The 23,822-nt window shown below is 47.7% G+C and overlaps 1 protein-coding gene across 1 annotated transcript; it reads left to right on the forward strand.

Moving 5' to 3' along the window:
* The first annotated feature begins 20,433 nt into the window (after positions 1-20,433).
* EIF1 (eukaryotic translation initiation factor 1) lies at positions 20,434-23,339 on the forward strand. Its single transcript, XM_069237651.1, has 4 exons — positions 20,434-20,606; positions 21,776-21,939; positions 22,463-22,564; positions 22,644-23,339. The coding sequence occupies exons 1-4, from the start codon at positions 20,576-20,578 to the stop codon at positions 22,686-22,688; spliced, it is 342 nt and encodes a 113-aa protein (XP_069093752.1). The 5' UTR covers positions 20,434-20,575; the 3' UTR covers positions 22,689-23,339.
* The last annotated feature ends 483 nt before the right edge of the window (positions 23,340-23,822 follow it).

Genomic DNA, 23,822 nt, shown 5'->3' on the forward strand with positions numbered 1-23,822 from the left:
GTGCAGTGGCACCCGTCGCGATTTTCACTGTCTGCACAGCAGACAGTGAAAATCTTTGTGGGGCCCTCTTACGGGGGCCCCTGCAGTGCCCATGCCATTGGCATGGGCACTGCAGGGGCCACCAGGGGCCCCTCGACACCCCATACCGCCATCCTGTTCCTGGCGGGCGAACCGCCAGGAACAGGATGGCGGTATGGGGTGTCAGAATCCCCATGGCGGTGCAGCAAGCTGCGCCGCCATGGCGGATTCCCATGGGCAGCGGAAAGTCGGCGGTAGCACCGCCAGCCTGTTGGCGGTGCTACCGCCAACCTCCGCCCTGGCGGTAATTACCGCCAGGGTCAGAATGACCCCCACAGTGTGCATGTTTATAGTCACTGTTCTACCTCAATGCCACTAGAATTGAGTTGCACCACCAACTGGATGTTTACTGTTGGTCTGGAGTCCTACATAATGTTCCACCTATGTTAAAGTCAACTATTTATGGAGGTGATTGTGATCAAGCATTAATGTATCTGAGCACTAAGGTGAATGATATGCACTTTGCTTGCAAAAGGGTTATTTGAATGTGCCTTGTCAGGCCTGGCATCTTTTGGTGTGTTTCCCCTGTCTTATTGCCTTCTGACCTCCTGTTTTTATGGTATGCTGGACTCTGTTTTTGCTGGTTTATTGTCTCTGCACACTTTACCACTGCTGACCAGTGCTAAAGTGTAAGAGCTCCCTGTGTAAATTGCATTGGTGATTGGTTTATCCATGATTGGCATATTTAATTTACTGGTAAGTTCCTAGTAAAGTGCACCAGAGGTACCCAGGGCCTGTAACTAAAATGCTACTAGTGGGCCTGTAGCACTGATTGTGCCACCCACATGAGTAGCCCTGTGAACATGTCTCAGACCTGCCCCTGCAGTGTCTGTGTGTGCATTTTAAACTGCTAATTCGACCTGGCAGTGGAACCCACTTGTCAGGCCCAAACCTTCCCTTTTACTACATGTACGTCACCCTTAAGGTAGGCCCTAGGTAGCCCCATGGGCAGGGTCAGTGTATGTTAAAGGTAGGACACATACTGATGTGCTTTACATGTCCTGATAGTGAAGTACTGCCAAATTCGGTTTACACTGTTGCAAGGACTATCTCTCGCATAGGTTAACATGAGGACTGCCTTTAAATATCTTTTAAGTGCAGTTTCCCATTAGGAGCAGATAGAGGTTTTGGGTTTGGGGTCTCTGAACTCAAAATTTAAAAATACACATTTTGGTAAAGTTGGTTTTTAGATTGTCAGTTTGAAAATGTCACTTTTAGAAAGTGGCCATTTTCTTGCTTAAATCATTCTGTGCCTGCTTATGTATTCCATGTCTGGGTCAGACTGACAGCTGGGCTGTTGTGAATTCCCTCTAGACAGTGACACAGAGGGAGATGGGGTGTAGCCTACATATCCTGATTAGTCTCCTGGGCTAGAGTGGGGAGGGAGAAGCTGACACTTACACCTGAAAGGGCTGTGCCTGTCCTCCTACAATGCCGTCTCCGCTCCCCTGGAGTGTGTCTGAGCCAGGCCTGGGCAAGGCAGGATCTTGGGAGAAAAGAGACTTTCCTTTGAAGTTGCCTATTTCAAAGGCCAACACTGGTATAAGTAGTGTACCAAAAACCCCAGACTGTTAGAAGTCTTCTGGATCAAGAGGAACCTCTGCAATGGAGAAGAGCTGAAGATTTGGAGGAGGAGTACTGTTTCTTTGCTGTGTGTGCTTTGCTGGGTTGGCCTGCAGTTGCTGCTTCTGCCTTAAAGAGGACAAAGACTGGGCTTTGCTGTGTATACTGCTTGTGAAGTTTTTCCAAGGGCTTGGAGTAGAGCTTGCCTCCTGTTGGAAGTATCAGGGATGTCAAAGACGTCAATTTCATCTGCCTACAGCACTGAGAACTGTGGGGGTCATTCAGACCCCGGCGGGCGGCGGGAGCCGCCGAATGACCGCACCGCGGTCAAAAGACCGCGGCGGCCATTCTGTGTTTCCCGCTGGGCTGGCGGGCGACCGCCAGAAGGCCGCCGCCAGCCCAGCGGGAAACCCCTTCCCACGAGGACGCCGGCTCCGAATGGAGCCGGCGTAGTGGGAAGGGTGCGACGGGTGCAGTTGCACTCGTCGCGAATTTCAGTGTCTGCAATGCAGACACTGAAATTCTATGTGGGGCCCGCTTACGGGGGCCCCTGCAGTGCCCATGCCATTGGCACTGCAGGGGCACTGCAGGGGCCCCCAGGGGCCCCATGACACCCCTCACCGCCATCCTGTTCCTGGCGGTCGGAACCGCCAGGGGCAGGATGGCGGTGAGGGGTTTGGAATCCCCCATGGCGGCGCAGCAAGCTGCGCCGCCATGGGGGATTCCTCAGGGCATCGGAAAACCGGCGGGACACCGCCGGTTTTCCTGTTCTGACCGCGGCCAAACCGCCGCGGTCAGAATGCCCTGCGGGGCACCGCCAGCCTGTTGGCAGTGCAATGACCCCCTGTGTGTTTTGTGCTGCAACAGAAGAAAAACTACCACAACACCATCAATGATGCCACTGCCTCCACTGTGACCTGATGATGCCACACGGAGCTGTGCCCCATGTTACACCACAACCCTGGTCTCACCCACGCCGCCACCTGGCGCCGTCACCAAGCCTCTGCTTGCATTGACCTGTGGGTCCCGCACTCCGCATCGCCTTGCTCACACCGCAGACTTGGCATCCCCGACGACACTGCTCCACGCTGACCCCAGCAACGCTGCCTGCACCGTGGCCTGTGGACACCGCTCGTGAGGTACACAACACACCATCCCGTCCCACAACGCAGCCCCGGTGCACCGAAGCCAACACCATCGACTCCAGTGTCATCAACAGGCACCACTGTCTGCACCACAACCCGTGGGCGCCTCACAGAGCCCGCCACGCACTGCACCGCCGTCTTGGGCCTACCAACAACAGAGCTTCAGCAACGATGATGCCGCCTCCAGCACCATGACCTGGAGACACCACACGTCGCACTGCCCTACTTCACAACATAGCCCTGGTCTCACCGACACAACAGGTGGCCCTCACGAGCCTCTGCTTGCACCATGACCGGTGGGCACCGCACGTTGCATCGTCCCGCTTTGCACCACAGCCCCTACGCCATCTACGCCAGCGCTCTGGACTTCATCAGTCCGGATTTTGATCTGCAACGCGTGTGACTTCAAGGGCCCAACGACCCCTGCACCAATCTCTGGAACCGACACCTGCGACGTGGGGGACACCGCACTCTGGATCTCATTGCGAGGATCACGATGTACTACATTTCCACGGTACTGTTTGCGGATCTTCCCGACACCATAGCTGTTACGACCATGATGGTCAGGCAGCAGTGGGACAGCCAGCTCCGCCAGGATCAGAGATCCTGTGGTCTGGCAGTTGTAGTGGTCCTAATCTGCCACAACAGCACTGCAAACATCGCTGCCCTGGGGATTGTAACCTTGTTCTCTGCCAGCCATTTCATGGTGGTAGATTCTTTTCCATGCGGCAAGGGCTTTGCATCGAACTCCGGCGTGGAGGCTTGAATCCTCTTTGCGATGCGGGGTGTTTTGACGCCATGGGGCAATGAGTGGAAATCCTAGACGTGCGAGGCCAAGTCACAGCTGTTGCGTCGATCCAGTGGGTGATGCAGCAGGATTTCTCTTTTCGGTCTGGTTGAGGATTTTCAGGACTGCGTTCTCTGTCCCCTGTTGTCTGCGTATCGATCCAACGCCAGGTCTCCTCTTCTGTGCCAAAGAATTGTGTGCCAGATTTGGTCACTACTCTTAACCTGGCTGGGAACATCATCCCGTGCTGGACCCCTATCTTGCGAAGTTTTTGTTTGGCATCCCTAAAGGAAGCTCTCTGCTTCTGCACTTCTTTAGAGAAATCGGGGAAGATACGGATCACGTGGTTGTCAAGCATGCAGTCTCCTTTCTTCCTGCTTTGGTTTAGTAGGTAGTCCCTGTCTCTATAATGAAGCAGCCTGGCTATTACTGGTCTGGGGGGCTCCCGGTGGGGGGGGGGGAGTGAGTCGGGACCCTGTGGGCTCTTTCAATAGCAAAGAACAGGGACAGGCCGTCATCCGCTACGTTCTCCTTTAGCCAACTCTCAAGAAATTCCACCAGGTTGGATTTTTCAGTTCGTTCTGGTAGACCTATCACGCGGATATTATTTCGCCGCAATCTATTTTCGGCATCTTCAGTTCGTAGTTCTAGTTCTCTGATCCGCTTCTCTATTTCGTGTGTCAGCTTAGTATTGTCTTTTATTTCGGGCCGCAGTTCCTCTAATTGCTTCCCCGTTCACTTTTTCCGCTAGCCGATGATGGTCATCTCTGAGCACCGTTAAGTCAGTAGCCAGTGCATCTATTTTCCCTTCCAGGGCTATTCGGGAGGCTGCTATTGCCAGCAGCACATCTTGGAGGGTGGGATCTTCTTTTACTTCCCCCCTCCCTCTGGGGTGGGACTTGTCTTGTTCCCCTGTTCAGCCATCTCTTTGGTGGGGGGCCAGTACTGTAGTCCGTGTCACGGCGTCTGGCCGTTTTGCGGAATTGTACGTGTGCCAGTTGTGAGTGGCTTCTCTTCAGTTCGCTGTGATCTGCTCGGGTAATGGGACCAGATGGGGAGCTACACTCAAAGCCCACAATCCAAAGTTGGGATCAGAAAATTGAGTGGGTCACATCACCTCTCGCTCCGACCTTGGTTCCCCCCACTCAGTGCAGGATCTTGGCAATGGTCCCTACTGGGATCGGGTCTGATTCATCTCCCTCTGTTTGTTTCCCAGGGCTGGGGGTGTTTATTTATTGTCCCAGGGCCTCTCACCTTAATGCTGTGTTTATTCAGTTGTTTCTTCAGGTGTCCTCGGAGGCTCTCTTTCTACTCTCCGAGTGGGGATCTCCAGAACCAGTTTTCCAGGGGCCCCAGGACGCGGGGCCCCACCAATTTTGTTCTCGACCTCTTGACCAGGCTGCATGGCTCTCCTCAGCGCGGTAGGATGAGCAGAGTCGGGTCCTCACCAGAGACTCGGCTGTTCTGCGGGCTCCGTAGCCCCCGGGTGTCGGCTCCGGAGACTGGGGACACACCGGGGACCCAGCACTGTGCGCGGTCTGGACAGCACTCCCGCTCAACTCCATGCGGGCGCCAGTCTCGAGTGCAAGATGGCGGCCGCCATCTTGTGCCTCTCCGCGGCTCCGCTTCTCTCCTATTCAGCGCCCACAAAAAGAATTCCCGGTCACCGGGTCGCCAGTCGGTGCGATCCGAAGGGACCCCGCACCTTCCACTCTCCAGCTGCTTCATTTTTGGGGCTATTTAGGCATGATAATCCCGAGGACGGGGAGATCAGAGCGGGAGCCTCAGGAAGAGGCTTCAACCTCCACGGCGTCAAGCCATGCCCCCAACTCCTAGGGTCACTATTGGTTATTGCTATTTGTACTATTTTCTAACCTTTTGTATGCCTATTTATGATTGTTAGTGTATTTATGCAGTGTATTACTTTTCTCCTATTGGAGCATTGCCCTTCTAGTATTTTGTGGTATTGTGTTCCAAAAATAAAGTACCTTTATTTTTGTACAACTGAGTGTTTTCTTTCATGTGTGTTAGTGCTACGTGAATACAGTGGTATTGCATGAGCTTTGCATGTCTCCTAAATAAGCCTTAGCTGCTCATCCACAGCTACCTCTAGAGAGCCTGGCTACTAGACACTGCCTACACTTCACTAAGGGGGGATACCTGGACCTGGTTTATGGTGTAAGTACCTTAGGTACCCACCACACACCAGGCCAGCTTCCTACACTTATGTTCAAGAAATACTTTTACTTGCAGGTGAAGACTGTAGCCATTGGAGTAAGTCCGACTGTCTACCTTGGTTAGTGTATTCACTTCAGCTAGTCTGTATACTGGGATTTTGCATAAATACTTTGGTTGTCAGTGGTGAGTTCCACACATCACCCATCTTGTTTACGCCATCACGCAGCAGTGAATAATTGCGAGGGACACTACTTGGATTGTTTGTTCTACATAGTATATGTTTGGGAGACCATGGCTTGCATGGCACCACATGGCACATTTTTTAAAGGAGTTGAAGTGCATATTTACATCCAATGTGTTATGTGCATGATACACGTTTTGAGTTGAATCATTTAGGTATAGGTGGTAGCCAGTATCGCACACCACATGACGTTCTTGTGCCTCATGTTGGGATTTTTTTGAAAAACGGCACTAACTGTATGTTCCTCTTTACATGGTACCTGTTTGGAAGGCCATGGCTTACATTGCACCACAGGCTACATTTCTAAAGGACACAGGGAGTGATTCTGACCGCGGCGGTCGGCGGTCGCCGCCCGCCAAGCGGTTCCCGCCGAAAGACCGCGGCAGTCATTCTGGCTTTCCCGCGGGGCCGGCGGGCGACCGCCAGATGACCGCCGGCCGGCCCAGCGGGAAAGCCCCGTCAACAAGGAAGCCGGCTCAGAATTGAGCCGGCGGAGTTGAAGGGGTGTGACGGGTGCAGTGGCACCCGTCGCGATTTTCACTGTCTGCACAGCAGACAGTGAAAATCTTTGTGGGGCCCTCTTACGGGGGCCCCTGCAGTGCCCATGCCATTGGCATGGGCACTGCAGGGGCCACCAGGGGCCCCTCGACACCCCATACCGCCATCCTGTTCCTGGCGGGCGAACCGCCAGGAACAGGATGGCGGTATGGGGTGTCAGAATCCCCATGGCGGTGCAGCAAGCTGCGCCGCCATGGCGGATTCCCATGGGCAGCGGAAAGTCGGCGGTAGCACCGCCAGCCTGTTGGCGGTGCTACCGCCAACCTCCGCCCTGGCGGTAATTACCGCCAGGGTCAGAATGACCCCCACAGTGTGCATGTTTATAGTCACTGTTCTACCTCAATGCCACTAGAATTGAGTTGCACCACCAACTGGATGTTTACTGTTGGTCTGGAGTCCTACATAATGTTCCACCTATGTTAAAGTCAACTATTTATGGAGGTGATTGTGATCAAGCATTAATGTATCTGAGCACTAAGGTGAATGATATGCACTTTGCTTGCAAAAGGGTTATTTGAATGTGCCTTGTCAGGCCAGGCATCTTTTGGTGTGTTTCCCCTGTCTTATTGCCTTCTGACCTCCTGTTTTTATGGTATGCTGGACTCTTTTTTTGCTGGTTTATTGTCTCTGCACACTTTACCACTGCTGACCAGTGCTAAAGTGTAAGAGCTCCCTGTGTAAATTGCATTGGTGATTGGTTTATCCATGATTGGCATATTTAATTTACTGGTAAGTTCCTAGTAAAGTGCACCAGAGGTACCCAGGGCCTGTAACTAAAATGCTACTAGTGGGCCTGTAGCACTGATTGTGCCACCCACATGAGTAGCCCTGTGAACATGTCTCAGACCTGCCCCTGCAGTGTCTGTGTGTGCATTTTAAACTGCTAATTCGACCTGGCAGTGGAACCCACTTGTCAGGCCCAAACCTTCCCTTTTACTACATGTACGTCACCCTTAAGGTAGGCCCTAGGTAGCCCCATGGGCAGGGTCAGTGTATGTTAAAGGTAGGACACATACTGATGTGCTTTACATGTCCTGATAGTGAAGTACTGCCAAATTCGGTTTACACTGTTGCAAGGACTATCTCTCGCATAGGTTAACATGAGGACTGCCTTTAAATATCTTTTAAGTGCAGTTTCCCATTAGGAGCAGATAGAGGTTTTGGGTTTGGGGTCTCTGAACTCAAAATTTAAAAATACACATTTTGGTAAAGTTGGTTTTTAGATTGTCAGTTTGAAAATGTCACTTTTAGAAAGTGGCCATTTTCTTGCTTAAATCATTCTGTGCCTGCTTATGTATTCCATGTCTGGGTCAGACTGACAGCTGGGCTGTTGTGAATTCCCTCTAGACAGTGACACAGAGGGAGATGGGGTGTAGCCTACATATCCTGATTAGTCTCCTGGGCTAGAGTGGGGAGGGAGAAGCTGACACTTACACCTGAAAGGGCTGTGCCTGTCCTCCTACAATGCCGTCTCCGCTCCCCTGGAGTGTGTCTGAGCCAGGCCTGGGCAAGGCAGGATCTTGGGAGAAAAGAGACTTTCCTTTGAAGTTGCCTATTTCAAAGGCCAACACTGGTATAAGTAGTGTACCAAAAACCCCAGACTGTTAGAAGTCTTCTGGATCAAGAGGAACCTCTGCAATGGAGAAGAGCTGAAGATTTGGAGGAGGAGTACTGTTTCTTTGCTGTGTGTGCTTTGCTGGGTTGGCCTGCAGTTGCTGCTTCTGCCTTAAAGAGGACAAAGACTGGGCTTTGCTGTGTATACTGCTTGTGAAGTTTTTCCAAGGGCTTGGAGTAGAGCTTGCCTCCTGTTGGAAGTATCAGGGATGTCAAAGACGTCAATTTCATCTGCCTACAGCACTGAGAACTGTGGGGGTCATTCAGACCCCGGCGGGCGGCGGGAGCCGCCGAATGACCGCACCGCGGTCAAAAGACCGCGGCGGCCATTCTGTGTTTCCCGCTGGGCTGGCGGGCGACCGCCAGAAGGCCGCCCGCCAGCCCAGCGGGAAACCCCTTCCCACGAGGACGCCGGCTCCGAATGGAGCCGGCGTAGTGGGAAGGGTGCGACGGGTGCAGTTGCACTCGTCGCGAATTTCAGTGTCTGCAATGCAGACACTGAAATTCTATGTGGGGCCCGCTTACGGGGGCCCCTGCAGTGCCCATGCCATTGGCATTGGCATGGGCACTGCAGGGGCACTGCAGGGGCCCCCAGGGGCCCCATGACACCCCTCACCGCCATCCTGTTCCTGGCGGTCGGAACCGCCAGGGGCAGGATGGCGGTGAGGGGTTTGGAATCCCCCATGGCGGCGCAGCAAGCTGCGCCGCCATGGGGGATTCCTCAGGGCAGAAAAACTACCACAACACCATCAATGATGCCACTGCCTCCACTGTGACCTGATGATGCCACACGGAGCTGTGCCCCATGTTACACCACAACCCTGGTCTCACCCACGCCGCCACCTGGCGCCGTCACCAAGCCTCTGCTTGCATTGACCTGTGGGTCCCGCACTCCGCATCGCCTTGCTCACACCGCAGACTTGGCATCCCCGACGACACTGCTCCACGCTGACCCCAGCAACGCTGCCTGCACCGTGGCCTGTGGACACCGCTCGTGAGGAACACAACGCACCATCCCGTCCCACAACGCAGCCCCGGTGCACCGAAGCCAACACCATCGACTCCAGTGTCATCAACAGGCACCACTGTCTGCACCACAACCCGTGGGCGCCTCACAGAGCCCGCCACGCACTGCACCGCCGTCTTGGGCCTACCAACAACAGAGCTTCAGCAACGATGATGCCGCCTCCAGCACCGTGACCTGGAGACACCACACGTCGCACTGCCCTACTTCACAACATAGCCCTGGTCTCACCGACACAACAGGTGGCCCTCACGAGCCTCTGCTTGCACCATGACCGGTGGGCACCGCACGTTGCATCGTCCCGCTTTGCACCACAGCCCCTACGCCATCTACGCCAGCGCTCTGGACTTCATCAGTCCGGATTTTGATCTGCAACGCGTGTGACTTCAAGGGCCCAACGACCCCTGCACCAATCTCTGGAACCGACACCTGCGACGTGGGGGACACCGCACTCTGGATCTCATTGCGAGGATCACGATGTACTACATTTCCACGGTACTGTTTGCGGATCTTCCCGACACCATAGCTGTTACGACCATGATGGTCAGGCAGCAGTGGGACAGCCAGCTCCGCCAGGATCAGAGATCCTGTGGTCTGGCAGTTGTAGTGGTCCTAATCTGCCACAACAGCACTGCAAACATCGCTGCCCTGGGGATTGTAACCTTGTTCTCTGCCAGCCATTTCATGGTGGTAGATTCTTTTCCATGCGGCAAGGGCTTTGCATCGAACTCCGGCGTGGAGGCTTGAATCCTCTTTGCGATGCGGGGTGTTTTGACGCCATGGGGCAATGAGTGGAAATCCTAGACGTGCGAGGCCAAGTCACAGCTGTTGCGTCGATCCAGTGGGTGATGCAGCAGGATTTCTGCCGCACGGCTGCCGCTCCGTCGATTCCTCTCGCAGGAAGTCGGGCTGCATCATTCCGGCTCGGCGATGCATCGATCTGGTGGGCTGTGCGTCGAAGTTCCGGTCGCAACGTTGGCACAGCATTGATTTCCACTCGGGGAGCCTGGCTGTGTCGATGCAGTGAGTTTCTTAACACTGGACAGGCTGTGTGTCAATTCCGGCAGGCTGTGCATCGATTTCCACCGCACAAGGAGTTTCTTTGCAGAGATTAAGTCTTTTTGGTCCTGAGTCTTCAGGAACAGAAGGCAAGCTCAATCCAAGCCCTTGGAGTGCACTTTTCAGCAGAGCCAGTGGCCAGCAAGGCAGCAGTCCATTACAGCAAAGCAGTCCAGGTGAGTCCTTGGGGCAGCAGGCAGCTTCTCTTTGCAGGTTGCAGGTTCTGGTGCAGAGTGTCTTTTCCAAGAAGTGTCTGAGTTGGTAGGGTCAGGGACCCAGTTTATATACCCAAAAGTGCCTTTGAAGTGGGGGAGACTTCAAAGAGAGGTTTTGAAGTGCACACGGTCCCCTTTCAGTACAACTCTGTCTGCCAGGGTCCCAGTAGGGGGTTTGGCAGTCCAGTGCGTGAGAGCAGGCCACTGTCCTTTGAAATGTAAGTGTCAGGCCCTCCACCCTTCTAGCCCAGGAAGACTCATTCAGTATGCAATGTCTGCAGGTGTGACTGAGCATCCTGTGTTTGTAGTTGTCTGGGTGAAATGTACTAGGGAGCTGTCAACCAGCCCAGCCTAGACTTGAATTGGAGACAGGCTGTAAGGCACAGAAGGATTTTAAGTGCAGAGAAATGCTCATTTTCAAAAAGTGGCATTTCTAAAATAGTAATATAAAATTCAACCTCACCAATAAGTAGGATTTTGTATTACCATTCTGGCCATGCTAAATATGACCTGTTTACCCCTTTCTGATCAGCATCTACCACTCAAACAGTTTATGAGGGTAGCCTTAATGTTAGTTTATGAAAGGAGCAGGCCTCACAGCAGTGGAAAATGAATTTAGGAGTTTTCCACTACCAGGACATATAAACACTCATGTATATGTCCTGCCTTTTACCTACACAGCACCCTGCCTATGGGTTACCTAGGGCCTACCTGAGGGGTGTCTTATATGTAGAAAAAGAGGAGTTTAAGGCTTGGCAAGTACTTTTAAATGCCAAGTCGAAGTGGCAGTGAACTGCACACACAGGCCTTGCAATGGCAGGCCTGAGACATGGTTAAGGGTTACTTAGGTGGGTGGCACAACCAGTGCTACAGGCCCAATAGTAGCATTTAATTTACACGCCCTGGACACATGTAGTGCACTTTACTAGGGACTTACAAGTAAAGTAAATATGCCAATTGGGTATACCATGTTACCATGTTTTAAGGGAGAGAGCATATGCACTTTAGCACTGGTTAGCAGTGGTAAAGTGCACAGAGTCCTAAAACCAGCAAAAACAGTGTCAAAAAGTGGAGGGAGGCAGGCAAAATGTTGGGGGTGATCACCCTATGGCTTTCAGGTCTAACAATAATGTTCAGTTTATTCCACAGTCTGTGCGAGAATAGGGGATTTTATTTTTGGTTGGTTACTGAGCAGAGATTGTTAATATTTAGCTCTGCAAGAGGTGTGATGGACCAAGGGCCCAGGGTCACTGCGCAGTAGTTAAGGCTAATATAGGTATGAAATATTTCCTTCAGCATGGTTGCCATTTCTGCCCAGAAGTTAAGTTACCAAGCATCTTGCAATCAATAATTATATGTGTGAGGGAGCCCGTCGCTTCATGGCTATTCCAGCATTGGTCTGATTTATTGACACTTGCTTTCTTGGGTGTCAGAATCCTTTATGGATTGTCCACTGTTGGAAATGGCCCTTTTTGCAGGGTTATCCCCAAACGTTTTGCCTTCTTCCTGCTATTTTTTTAGGTCTGTTGTTGCTGGTTTATTGTCTCTGCACACTTTACTACTGCTAATCAGTGCTAAAGTGAAAGTGCTCCCTATAGAAATTGTACTGTTGATTGGTTTAGCCATGATTGGCATATTTCATTTACTAGTAATGTGTACTAGAGGTGCCCAGGGCCTGTGAATCAAATGTTACTAGTGGGCCTGCAGCACTGGTTATGCCACCCACATTAGTAGCCCTGTAAACATGGCTCAGACCTGCCACTGCAGTGTCTGTGTGTGCAGTTTTAAACTGCCAGTTAGACTTGGCAAGTGTACTCACTTGCCAGGCCTCAACCTTCCCTTTTACTACATATAAGGCACCCCTAAGTTAGGCCCTGTGTAGCCCCATGGGCAGGGTGCAGTGTATGTTTAAGGTAGGACATATACTAGTGTGTTTTATATGTCCTAACAGTGAAATACTGCCAAATTTGGTTTTCACTATGCAAGGCCTATCTCTCTCAGAGGTTAACATGGGGGCTGTCCTTAAATATCCTTAAAGCACAGATTCCCTTTGAGAGCAGATAGAAATGTGGAGTTTATGGTCTCTGAACTCACAATTTAAAAATACATCTTTTAGTGAAGTTGGTTTTTAAATTGTCTGTTTGAAAATGCCACTTTTAGAAAGTAGGCATTTTCTTGCTTATACCATTCTGTGACTGTGCCTGTTTGTGGATTGTCTGTCAGGGTCAGTTTGACAGTTGGGCTCTTCACACCTCTCCTCTAGACAGTGACACAAACGGGACTGGGGGTGTAGCCTGCATATCTTGATTAGCCATCTGTGCTGGAAGGGAGGGGATGAGTGGTCACTCACACCTGAAAGGACTGTGGCTGCCCTCACACAATGCCGTCTCCGATCCCCTGGTGAGTGTCTGGGGCCTGGCCTGGACAAGGAAGGATCTTGCAAACACTTGAGACGTTGCTTTGAAATTTGCCAACTTCAAAGGCAGAACTGGGTATAAGAAGAAGACCCAAAACCCGAGTCTTTTAGAATCTTTCGAGAATCAAGAGGAACCTCTTCCCAGGAGAAGAGCTGAAGAGCTGAAGGAGGAGTACTGTCCCTTTGCTGTGTTGCTTTGCTGGACTGGCCTGCAGTTGCTGCTTCTGCCTGAAAAGAGTGCAAAGGTTGAACTTTGCTGTGTGTCCTGCTTGAGAAAATTCTCCAAGGGCTTAGAGTAAAGCTTACCTCCTGTTGGAAGCCTCAGGGACGCCAAAGACTTCAGTTTCCTCGACCTGCAACACTGGAAACTGTGTATTTTGTGCTGTTCAAGATGAGAAACCACTGCGATGCCGCCAACGACGCCGTTGGCCTGCACCGTGACCTGCCGATGCCACATGGAGTCACATTGCCCCGCTTCGCACCGCGACCCTGGTCTCACTGACGCAGTCATCAGATGACTTCACTGAGCCGCTGCTCGCACCGCGACCTGTGGGCCCCGCACTCCCGCATCGGCTGCTCACGCCGCAGCCTGGGCATCCCCGACGCCGCCGCTCCTGCTGACTCCGGCGCTGTTGCCTGCACCGTGGCCTGTGGACCCCGCTTGTGAGGTACACGAAGCACCGTCCCATCCCGCACCGCAGCTCCGGTCCACCAACACCAGCACCATCGACTCCTGTGTCATCACCAGGCATCCTGCCTGCACCGTGGCCTGTGGACACTGCTCGTGAGGGTCACGAAGCACCATCCCGTCCCGCACCGCTGGCTTGAGCCTACTGACGATAGTGCTTCAGCAATGACAACACCGCTGTCTGCACCGTGACCTGTGGACACCTCACATCGCACTGCCCCGCTTCACACCGCAGCCCTGGTCTCACCGACGCCGCTGGATGCTGTCACCGAGCCGATGCCTGCACCATGACCTGTGGGCACCGCACGTCGCATCGTCCCGCTTCGCATCGCAGGCCCGACGCCATCCACCCCGGCGCACCTGACTTCATCAGCCGGGAGTTCCATCTGCAACGTGTGTGACCTCAAGGGCCCCACGACTCCTGCACCGACTCTGGAACCGACACCGCAACGTCAGTGATGCCACTCTCTGGAGCTCACCGCGAGGATCACAATGCCCTGCAAATCCAAGGTACTATTTGCGGGTCTTCCCGACACCGTAGCTGGCCCGCAACGCTGCGGCTGGCCTGAACTGTTGGTTTTGTTGATCAAGACGCCGTGATAGCCCCAGGTAGAGCTATCGACTTCAAGGAACTGTAGTTTTGAGTAAATCTTGCAGAATTCATATTTTTCTTACTGTATGTTGGATTTGTATCGTATTTGGTCTTGTTTTAAATAGAGAAATATTGGCTATTTTTCTAAAACTGGTGTGGTGTCCTTTTGTAGTGTTTTAACTTATCACTGTGTGTTATGACAAATGCTTTACACATTGCTTCTGAGATAAGCCTGACTGCTCGTGCCAAGCTACCAAAGCGGTGAGCAGGGGTTATCTGAGCGAGTATCTCCCTTATCCTGACAAGAGTGAGGGTCCCTACTTGGACAGGGTGCAAACAGACTGCCAACTAGAGACCCCATTTCTAACATCCACATTTTGCATTCTGATAAGATAGGGGACATTCTATTTTTAGGGACAATTTAAATATGGTTTTCCAAGACTCTTCAGGTTGTTGGGGTGGGTTTGACGTGGGAGTTTCTTTCCATTTGCTTTGAATTACGGAGGTAGGTTTCTTATTTATATTATTAGAGTTTAGAATTGTATAAACTCTAACCGCAGCATGTGGTAAGGTAGGTATTTTTATTACTAGACTAATGTGGTCAGATTTGTGTGTTTCCTTGCTTTTGTTTAATACAACCTTTAATTATAGAAATTTGTAAAAATCCATGTTGCTTAGGTTGTGTGCACGTTGTAGTTTTGCGAATGTTTTCACCAGTCAAGGAGATCCTAGGGAGTTAGAAGTGTAAAATGCTTTTTTCTGCCCTACGTGACCACATGGGGGTGCTGCCCTCTATTTTAATTTTTGTATAACCCACAGAGGGATGTTTACTCTGAGCCTACAATTTTTCATTGTAAAGTTCTGTCCATGGTTCGAATGACCCCAAGAGTATCTATGATAATAGAGTAGGAGAGTTGTGTTTTGATTTTTTTCACTGTTAGAGTTGATATTAAGGAATATGAGTTTAAGAGATCCTCTTCTACATACGTCCATAGGCGTTTGCCCTTCTCTTCTGGGCAAAGGCCACCAAGTGGCCTGCCTTACCACAAAAGGCAATCTGGTATTTATAAAAATTTGATTGTATGAGTGACTAATTCCACCCTCGGATTTATCTATTCTTAATGTTTTCAGGGCTATTCTGCCTCTCGTATTCTTCCAATAAAAATCTAATATTAAGATATCAAAGTTTCTAAAGAAGTTGATTGAGAGAAGGAGGTGGAGCATGGAGGAATTAAAGTTGACTTGAGGGGCAATCATCATTTTGATTCATTCTACCCTACCCCATGTGTCAAATATTTGGAGGACCATGTGGAAAGTATGTCTTTGACTTTTTGAATGAGAAAATCTTCAGCTAGCTTCCTTGTGTTATCAAGGTTACGGCTAAATTGTATTTCAAGGTATTTGATATGGGTTGATTTCTATCTTAATTTTGTGTAGGTTATTATGGGTGGTAGGCAGAGATTGTTGCAAAACAATGTTGGTTTTGTCTAGATTTAGCAAATATCCTGAAACTTTCAATTAATTGTGTCTAGAGGCACAGGCAGCGCAGCCTTTGTATCTTGTAAGAAGATTAACACATCATCTGCATAAGCTTCGGTTTTATATGAATCCGTCTTAAAGGAGATTCCTTTGATGGAAGTGTGTGTTCTTATTGCATAAAGTATGGGTCCCATTGCTAGGAGGGATAGTAGAGGGGAAAGGGGACATCCCTGTCTTGTGTATTTTATTAGAGAGATGTCCATTAACACGTTTGTGGGCAGAAGGTCAGGCATATAGGGCAAAGACCTTTCATGCAAAGTTGTTACCCAAATTTAGCTTGTTCAAGACTGAGTGCATGAAGTGCCAAGACACCTTATTGAAGGCTTTCTCTGCATCCAGAGCCAGAGCCATCGTGGGGAAGAATAGTTTTTTGGCCTTCTCAATTACATGGCAGAAAAACCTAATATTAAGAGATGCGAGTCTACCTTTTACAAAGACAGTTTTGGTTTGGTGCATCAGATGGTGTAGAACTTTTTCCAGTCTCAATGTTAGAATTCTTGCAGAATCCTTACAGTCTAAATTAACTCAGGACATAGGCCTGTACTTTTCAACCCCTGGGGCATCTTTCCACTCTTTATCTTTAACTACAACTGTTGCTTCAGAGGATGGAGAGATTGTTGTAGTAACATACATGGCTTTACAAAATTCTAATTTTTATGCCCTACAGAGAGATTAGGTATGTAAGTATTGCAATGTAAGTAGCAAAGGTGTATAGTTGACCTTAAGTATGAACAATTACACTTAAATATATGCTATGTAAATACATAAGTGTATGAGGACACCGTGAAGCATATCTAATTACAACCAACATTGTCATTATGAGATAGAGTGTACAACAAGGCATAGCAATGTATAACAAGGCTCAGAAATGTATAACAGAACTCAGTGGCACACAACAAGAAGACCTAGTGCCTACTCAAAAGCATGATATATAATGAAAAAACACTAATTGAGACAACTGATCATGCACGATAACTTCAAAACAGTAGGGCACACCATGTCTTAGATGTTCCTAAGCAATGTGATCAAGACGATTTTGGTAAGTTATTTATGGATCAAGAGAGTGTTAAGCATTGTTATGCAGAAAGTGCAAAGAAGGGGAAATAAGTCCCTGATATATAGATAGACGGTGCGAGTCTGTGGTTTATATTGGTACCATCCACATTGATTACTCACAACTTATTTATGTGTTAGTATGCTCAATGAGAGAACTAAAATAGCTGGAATGGGTGAAAAGATAAAAGTGGATAGTCACCCCATTCTACTTGTAACAGAGTTTGCAATTAACAGAAAGTATTTATAGTTATTGAAATTGCTGTGTGCTATATAAGAAGCGTTAGTGAGTGTCTGGTTATTTTTAGGTAAGTGTAAAAGCCGGGGCTTGCAGAGGTCAGTTATTTGTGTATACATAGAGCAACAAATATTTTATACATCGATATCAGTTTGTTGGAAGTTGCCAATAAATTAATCAAGGTTGGCTGGTTCATCAAAGAAAGATGTTTTCTCATTGGAGGTGATTCTCATTTCCAAGGAGCCTACCAAAGAAAAGGATATGTTCAGCATTTTCATTTTGTTTCGTAGGGCTAAGAAGCATTTCCTGAGCAAAATAGTTTCTTTAGCGTAGTCTTGTGATATCCCTATTTTTTGTCTTTTCCATACAGTTTACTTCACTTTTCTCATGTGGTCCCGGATCATTTCTGTATGAGGGCAACAGAGGGGTCTGGCCTGGGGGATTTCATGTGCTTCATCATTCTGTTGACTACACTATAGGGCTCTCTTGATTTCAAAGTCTTTTTTAAATTCAATATTTAAAGCATGGGGAACCTAGTGTTGTAAGTAGGATGTGCAGGAGCCTGTTTCTCCCTCAGTATTCTCAGGAAGTCCAAAGATTGAGGTTCCCTCTTTTGTTCCTATTTTCGAGATTTGTAATTTCTTTCTCTAAGTTCGCCATTTTTTTGGCTGTATGTGTTGATCTTTTTTGTTGGATTGTAAACTAGTCCTCAACTTTGCTTATTCTAGATTTGGCTTTATCTAGTCTGGTTGACAAATTTTGGAACTCCTTTCTGAGACCTTGCATTTCTAACTGTAGTGGGTAGTGTTTGTCTCTGCCAAGTACCATGCATCAGGGGTTAGACTAACACAATTTTGTGCTGGTGTCCACATCTCTGCAATAAAATGCATTAGTCATGCATCATAGGGCCCATGGGACCATCCACAAGGAGTTACCCTAACAACACAGCACCTCAGCTGCATTAACAGCACAGCCGTCTTCCAGTGATAAAATTCTCCAAAATTGGCCTTCTCTGCAGCTTGCTGCCTTTGAAAAATGAAAGTGCATGGTCTCACTCTTCATTCCTGTCAGCGTTAGCGGCCTCAGTGTTTGAGTCACAAAGCATGGGCCTAGCCTCAGAGCGTAATGGGCAGACTTGGACCTTGTGGTGAAGGTGAAGCGTAAATAATAAACAACAGACAGCTGCCGGATGGACTGCATCACGTGATTCTGGAGGCCCCGTGCCTTATTGTTTTCCGGCTGCAGGAAGGACCGCACTGGTGATTGGCCAGCAGGCAGACACAGGATGTGGCAGATTTGACTTCTCAACTGGTGCTGTGCTTTGCCCAAAGCCACATTCTCTTATATGCGCAAAAACTATTTTTGTAGAGCTTGCAGGCACAGGCAACAGTAAGAACTGCTCACAGGCCTAGAAGCATGCAGCTAGTTAAGAGTTACTTAAAAACGTGTTTCTACCTCAGAGCAGATGGGGAACAAGGAGTCAGAACAGGTGAGCTTTGTTCCATTCAAGAAGTGATGTTTTATGAGGGAGAGGGATGTTCATTCACTACACCTCACCTTCTATTCTGAGAAAGAAAAACAAACTCTATTAAAATACTTTTTTTCATGAAAAACATTATCATTAAATCATTTGACAAGAAACATCATCTATAGTGGTTAAAACATAAATTCCTTTTTGGCAAACAACACAGCAGTACCAATTGAAAAACGAGGCACATGGAAGCCACCATATGATGATAGACCGCACAGAAACATGTTTAGAGACAAACCAAAATGCAATGTCCGTGATACCAGCCTGGTGAAAAACAGCCGAGACTCCCCTTTCTATTAATAAAAATCACAGACGTGCTAGCCTGACGAAAAACTGTGAAACAGGACCTTTATTCTGGCAAACAACAATGAAAAGCAGTGCTTTATGCTTATGACATATGCACAAGTACGGTAACAAGCAGGACAGTATCACATAACCCCTGACAAATGAAAATGAGGCACATGATGAGGATGAGAAAAAGCATGTAAGTATGAGCGCAAAACATGTCTGACAGCAAACGTGACGTAACAGCACCTCTCAGGTGAATTGAGACATATGGGTGCTTCCTCAATGAGATACAGGTTTGGGGTAATTGTATGATTTGAAACAGCAACATAGCACCAGGTGCCACACAACACATACTTCTTTGATTAGAAAGAGCTATGCATAACAATGAAAGGTTGTTAGTGTGGGATCATGTTAAATGTTAAAGGCTAAATGAATAGTTTAATTTTGTTCCAAAACTGTAGATATTTTTTTTTAAAAGAGGAGCAAAACAATGGCTGGTATTGATTTTAGAACATGTGTATTATTTTTATCATGCAAGCCTAATCTTACAGAAGATCGCAAATATTGGGCTACTGTGGCGTAATTATATGTTTCCCTCGTCTTCATTGTTATTCAATCCAACTAAAAGACTTGCATGTCAAACGCTAACATTAACTTGTATCTCACTATACTAATCTACCACTAATCCCTTTTGGGTTCAGGGATAGAGTGCTACTCGCCAAAAAGCGCTTCAATGCCTCAGGGGTAGTAAGCGCTAAATAAAAATCTAATTTTTGCTAGTGAGAAAGTGTCATAGTCGTTAAAATGTCACTCATAATTACTCTGAATTCATGAAAATTTCACACATAGCAATCTGAAACCTTGGCCGCTATGTTTGGGTGAACTAGTAAGCTTGTGTAGTGAGTTCGATTCACCTAGGATCGAGTCTAGATTAAAGAATGTGAGCTATTTTTTATTCGAGAGTCTGGGATAGGCGGTTCCCGTCCTGTTCTCTTCTGGACCACTTTCCTTGGACTCTCTCAATCCTCTCTTAAATTTCTGAATGCGGGTGTTCCCAGCCAATGACGAGAGCCTCACTGCCCTGAGAAACGAGCTCTAACGTTCAAAGCATATGGGAAACTCACAAGAATGGCTGCTCTATCTTCTTTATTTTACTATAAACTCAAACATTTTCAGAGAAATCGTGATCTCGTAAAATATGTTAACTGTTATCAACTTAAAATAAAGGTAAATACTTAATTTGTATTGTTTTAATAAGTCAAACGTCTAATTCGCTATTCTCTTTTACGTCGCAACGATCAGAACAACAAAATATTCGGAAAACAATTACTAATAATGACCTCAATATGAGTCACCACGTCTACTTCCCATAGGCGGGGCTGAATAATACGTCTACATGTTCACGTGAGTATTTCACAAGTTTGTGTCCTTCTCTAACACCATGCTAGGATCAGGCGAATGGTCCTCTGGCACTACAGTCTCTTCTTCGGCCTCGACGTTCCTACGCATGCTCAACAGTATGGCCTGGTCCTAACATGGCCACCACACTGACGCACAGATTTCGTCAATCGCATCACAATTACGTGCTGACGAAGCCACGCCACCGTATATATGTACCAGCTCCGGCCATTTTGTGAAGTACCTTTTCTTCCGTCCTTGTGTTAGTGTCAACTGAGTTATCATCTGAACGCCAATAACCCTCCGCCTTGTACCACTAACCGTCAGTACTAAGCCGACAGTTTCCATCGAGGAAAAAGAAGCGTATCGTATGTCCGCTATCCAGAACCTCCAGTCTTTCGGTGAGAAAGTTGTAGAGAGAGGAGAGTTTGTTCGTTTACGTTTCAGATTCAGAGGTTATTTTTCTAGTAGGGTTTACCGTCTGTTTTTGCTGAGTTAGAAGTTATGATGTAGTTAAATTTTTATCGAGTAATTATGATGCGTCATGGCGGGTAAAATGTCATCAGTGGGTTAGTACTTCTAAGTGCGCCTTAGAAAGTGTTTTCTTTTGTTGGTACGGGTGTGTTTTGACAGTGATACTATTTCGCTGCATAGTCGTGCGTGTTTAGTCGTGTGATAACCACTACGCTCTATATATTATGTGGGTTTGGTGGCAAACCATCATCTACGGCTATTAAGCTTGAGCATTCTGGCAGAAGTAGTTTAGAAACGCTTGGTGGTTTAACGTTTAAACTTTTATTTTTATTATTTCGATGTACACAATTGCCAGATCTCCTCTTACTGATAGCGTGAAGACCCGTTTTCTATATGGCGGATTCGCCGCCCTATTATGAGGATTTAAAATGGCTGACATGCGTTCGGAGGATTTTTTTTTTGTTACGTAGTCTCCCTTTTGCATGTTATGAACGTCGAGTGCGAGGGGTGGAGCCATAACGTCACGTAGCAGGCCGCCATTTTAATTCAGGGCTTTTCTAGTGGCCGCCATTTCGTAACGATTGGCTGTAAACTGCGATCCTGCCCTAGAATTCGACCGTTCCCGTAAAAAGAGCTGTGGGGATCAAAGTATAATTTAGTCGCTTAGTTGAATTGGGTCGTTGATCTCGTTTGTAAACCTCGCATGCCGAGAGGCTTAGTGTATCATGGTATACAGTTGTTGCGATCTATACGCTAGTTGGGAGGGTATGTAACGTGTATCAACAAATGGCTGCGTCGCTGATCGTTTTTCTGCGTACTTCCACTATAAGTGTCTACCACTGCCAGCTCCAACGTACCTCAGCTTAATGTTTTGGTGGGTAGTGGCCTCAGAACAAGGATTGGTGTACATATTTTCCTTCCCGTTAAAGTCTCCAATTGCATACTGCTTTCTGGTCTCGTCTTTTGTCCATATCCTTCTCTTGACAGTGTTTTAGAGGTTCTTAAGCGGGTATGCGTCGTCGAATACCCAATTACAAATGTGTAGTGCTTGGTTACAGCATTGACGTGTCAGCTTTTTTTTTATTTTTTTCCCCAGACCCCTTTGCTGATGCAACTAAGGGTGATGACTGGCTCCCAGCGGGGACAGAGGATTCTATTCATATAAGGATTCAACAGAGGAACGGCAGAAAGACCCTCACAACCGTACAAGGAATTGCCGATGATTACGATAAAAAGAAGTTAGTCAAGGCCTTTAAAAAAGTAAGTGATGTCAGTAAATGGTGCTTTAAACTGTTCGGGGTCGTACTTAATGAAAGTAATTTGAATTAAACTGTCCCAACCGCACACAGGTGAAGCGGCTTGTGAAAAGGGCGGCCCAACTTCTCGCCCGGCTAGTAATGGAGTGTAATTGGGCCACTGAAATTATGCAGCGCACTGGAGAACCAAAATTGAAGTGTCGTGCTTGACTTAATTATGCCGCAAGAAAATTCAACTTATGCGGCACATTTTGCGGTGGCATTTTTAAATAATTTGAGCCAAAACAAGTCTTGCATCCATAAATTGTGCGGGGGTGGTCCAACTGCGCAGTTTATCGTTCACTGCATTCAAGCCATCATGGCCTGAGCTTAGTAGGTGTATTTGTCAAGTTTCGGAACAGTAGTCTCGTGATTTTCAGCTACTTGAGTCCCAATTAATTTTTATTATGCAAGAATCTGCTTTTACAACCGTGTTGTCTAAAATTTGGCGCTTGCTGATTTTTATTGAAACGTTTATCTATTTCCAGAAATTTGCCTGCAATGGTACTGTGGTTGAGCACCCAGAATACGGAGAGGTAATCCAGCTTCAAGGTGACCAGCGTAAAAACGCATGCCAGTTCCTCGTTGAGGTAAATAAGTACTCCCTCTTGCTCTCGTGCTTTTCTTTATTCAGACATAAAGATTAAAGTTGATGCTCTCTTTTTGCAGGTGGGACTGGCAAAGGATGACCAGCTTAAAGTCCATGGCTTCTAAATGCACAAGCTCGTAGGATTCCATCTACAATGAGTAGCCAGTTATCGTCTCTCCCTCGTCTCAAGTTAAACTGAACAGCCTGTGAAAATGCCCTTTTGCGATTTTAAGGACATGCTACATTAATGTAATAAACGGCATCAACATCTGTAGTGGGCGACTCTTTGCTAAAGGGTTGGAGACCAGAATTATGACAGGACTCGAATCCTAAAGGTAAAAATGGCTCCCAGTCCAACCATAGGGAGAATTTCTCGCCCATCTAAAGCATTTCAGAAGTCAAAGTATCACATGGCACATGTGGAGTATACTAGTAAAGTATTCGCAGTTGATGGAGAGAAAGGATGACGGCTAATATAAAATACTAGACAGTGATGTGAAAGCCTTCCTTTGTGTGGCTCTGGTAGGGTTTTGGTTTTAACTTGGCCAGAAGTTTACCACATAATATACCTAGGTGAGAAAGTGTGATTAAAATGTAGGGTTGGAGACGAGGGAACAATAACTGATGGACACTGCTGTATTAATCCCGGTATAAAATAAAGCTACATACATGGGATTATTGTTAGCTAGTTGTGCAATAATGGCAAAACGCATACGGGCTTTGTTTTATTTGTAATGTATTTAAAACTTTATTATTTAATAAACATGTTTTCAGAACCCTTTGTCTTTTAACTAGTACTAATCGCAGTAAAGGTGTTGGATGATTTGTCTTTAAAGTGCCTGGCTGACCCAGTGTAATAATTAAACTCTTGTGGGCTCTGGTCTGCACCTGGACGGGTATCCACGGATTTGGCTTTTGATGACACCATATTGCACATCTTACCATACAGAAATGTACGTGAGGTGGGGGATGCACTGAATGTCGTAATTTAGAAAGCAATCTAAAGCGTTTCTGTACATAAAACATGGCTTTTCCTGTGGTAGTCTTAACAGTTACTCGATTGCGGACCTCTTTCAAATAATTCTCAGGCCCGTAATTGGCATAAGGAGAAAAAAAAATTCGCTGGGCATAAATCGGCCATCTAAAAGACGGATTTTGGGGACTAAGTAAGGCTGATTAACTTTAGGATTTGGTAAAGGATTGCATGCCACCACCTGTTTTGGTAGTGTCTAGCAACTTGTTTTTATAGCCAAACTTAA

The sequence above is a fragment of the Pleurodeles waltl genome, chromosome 6 (genome assembly GCF_031143425.1).
Source record: "Pleurodeles waltl isolate 20211129_DDA chromosome 6, aPleWal1.hap1.20221129, whole genome shotgun sequence".
Lineage (NCBI taxonomy): Eukaryota > Metazoa > Chordata > Amphibia > Caudata > Salamandridae > Pleurodeles > Pleurodeles waltl.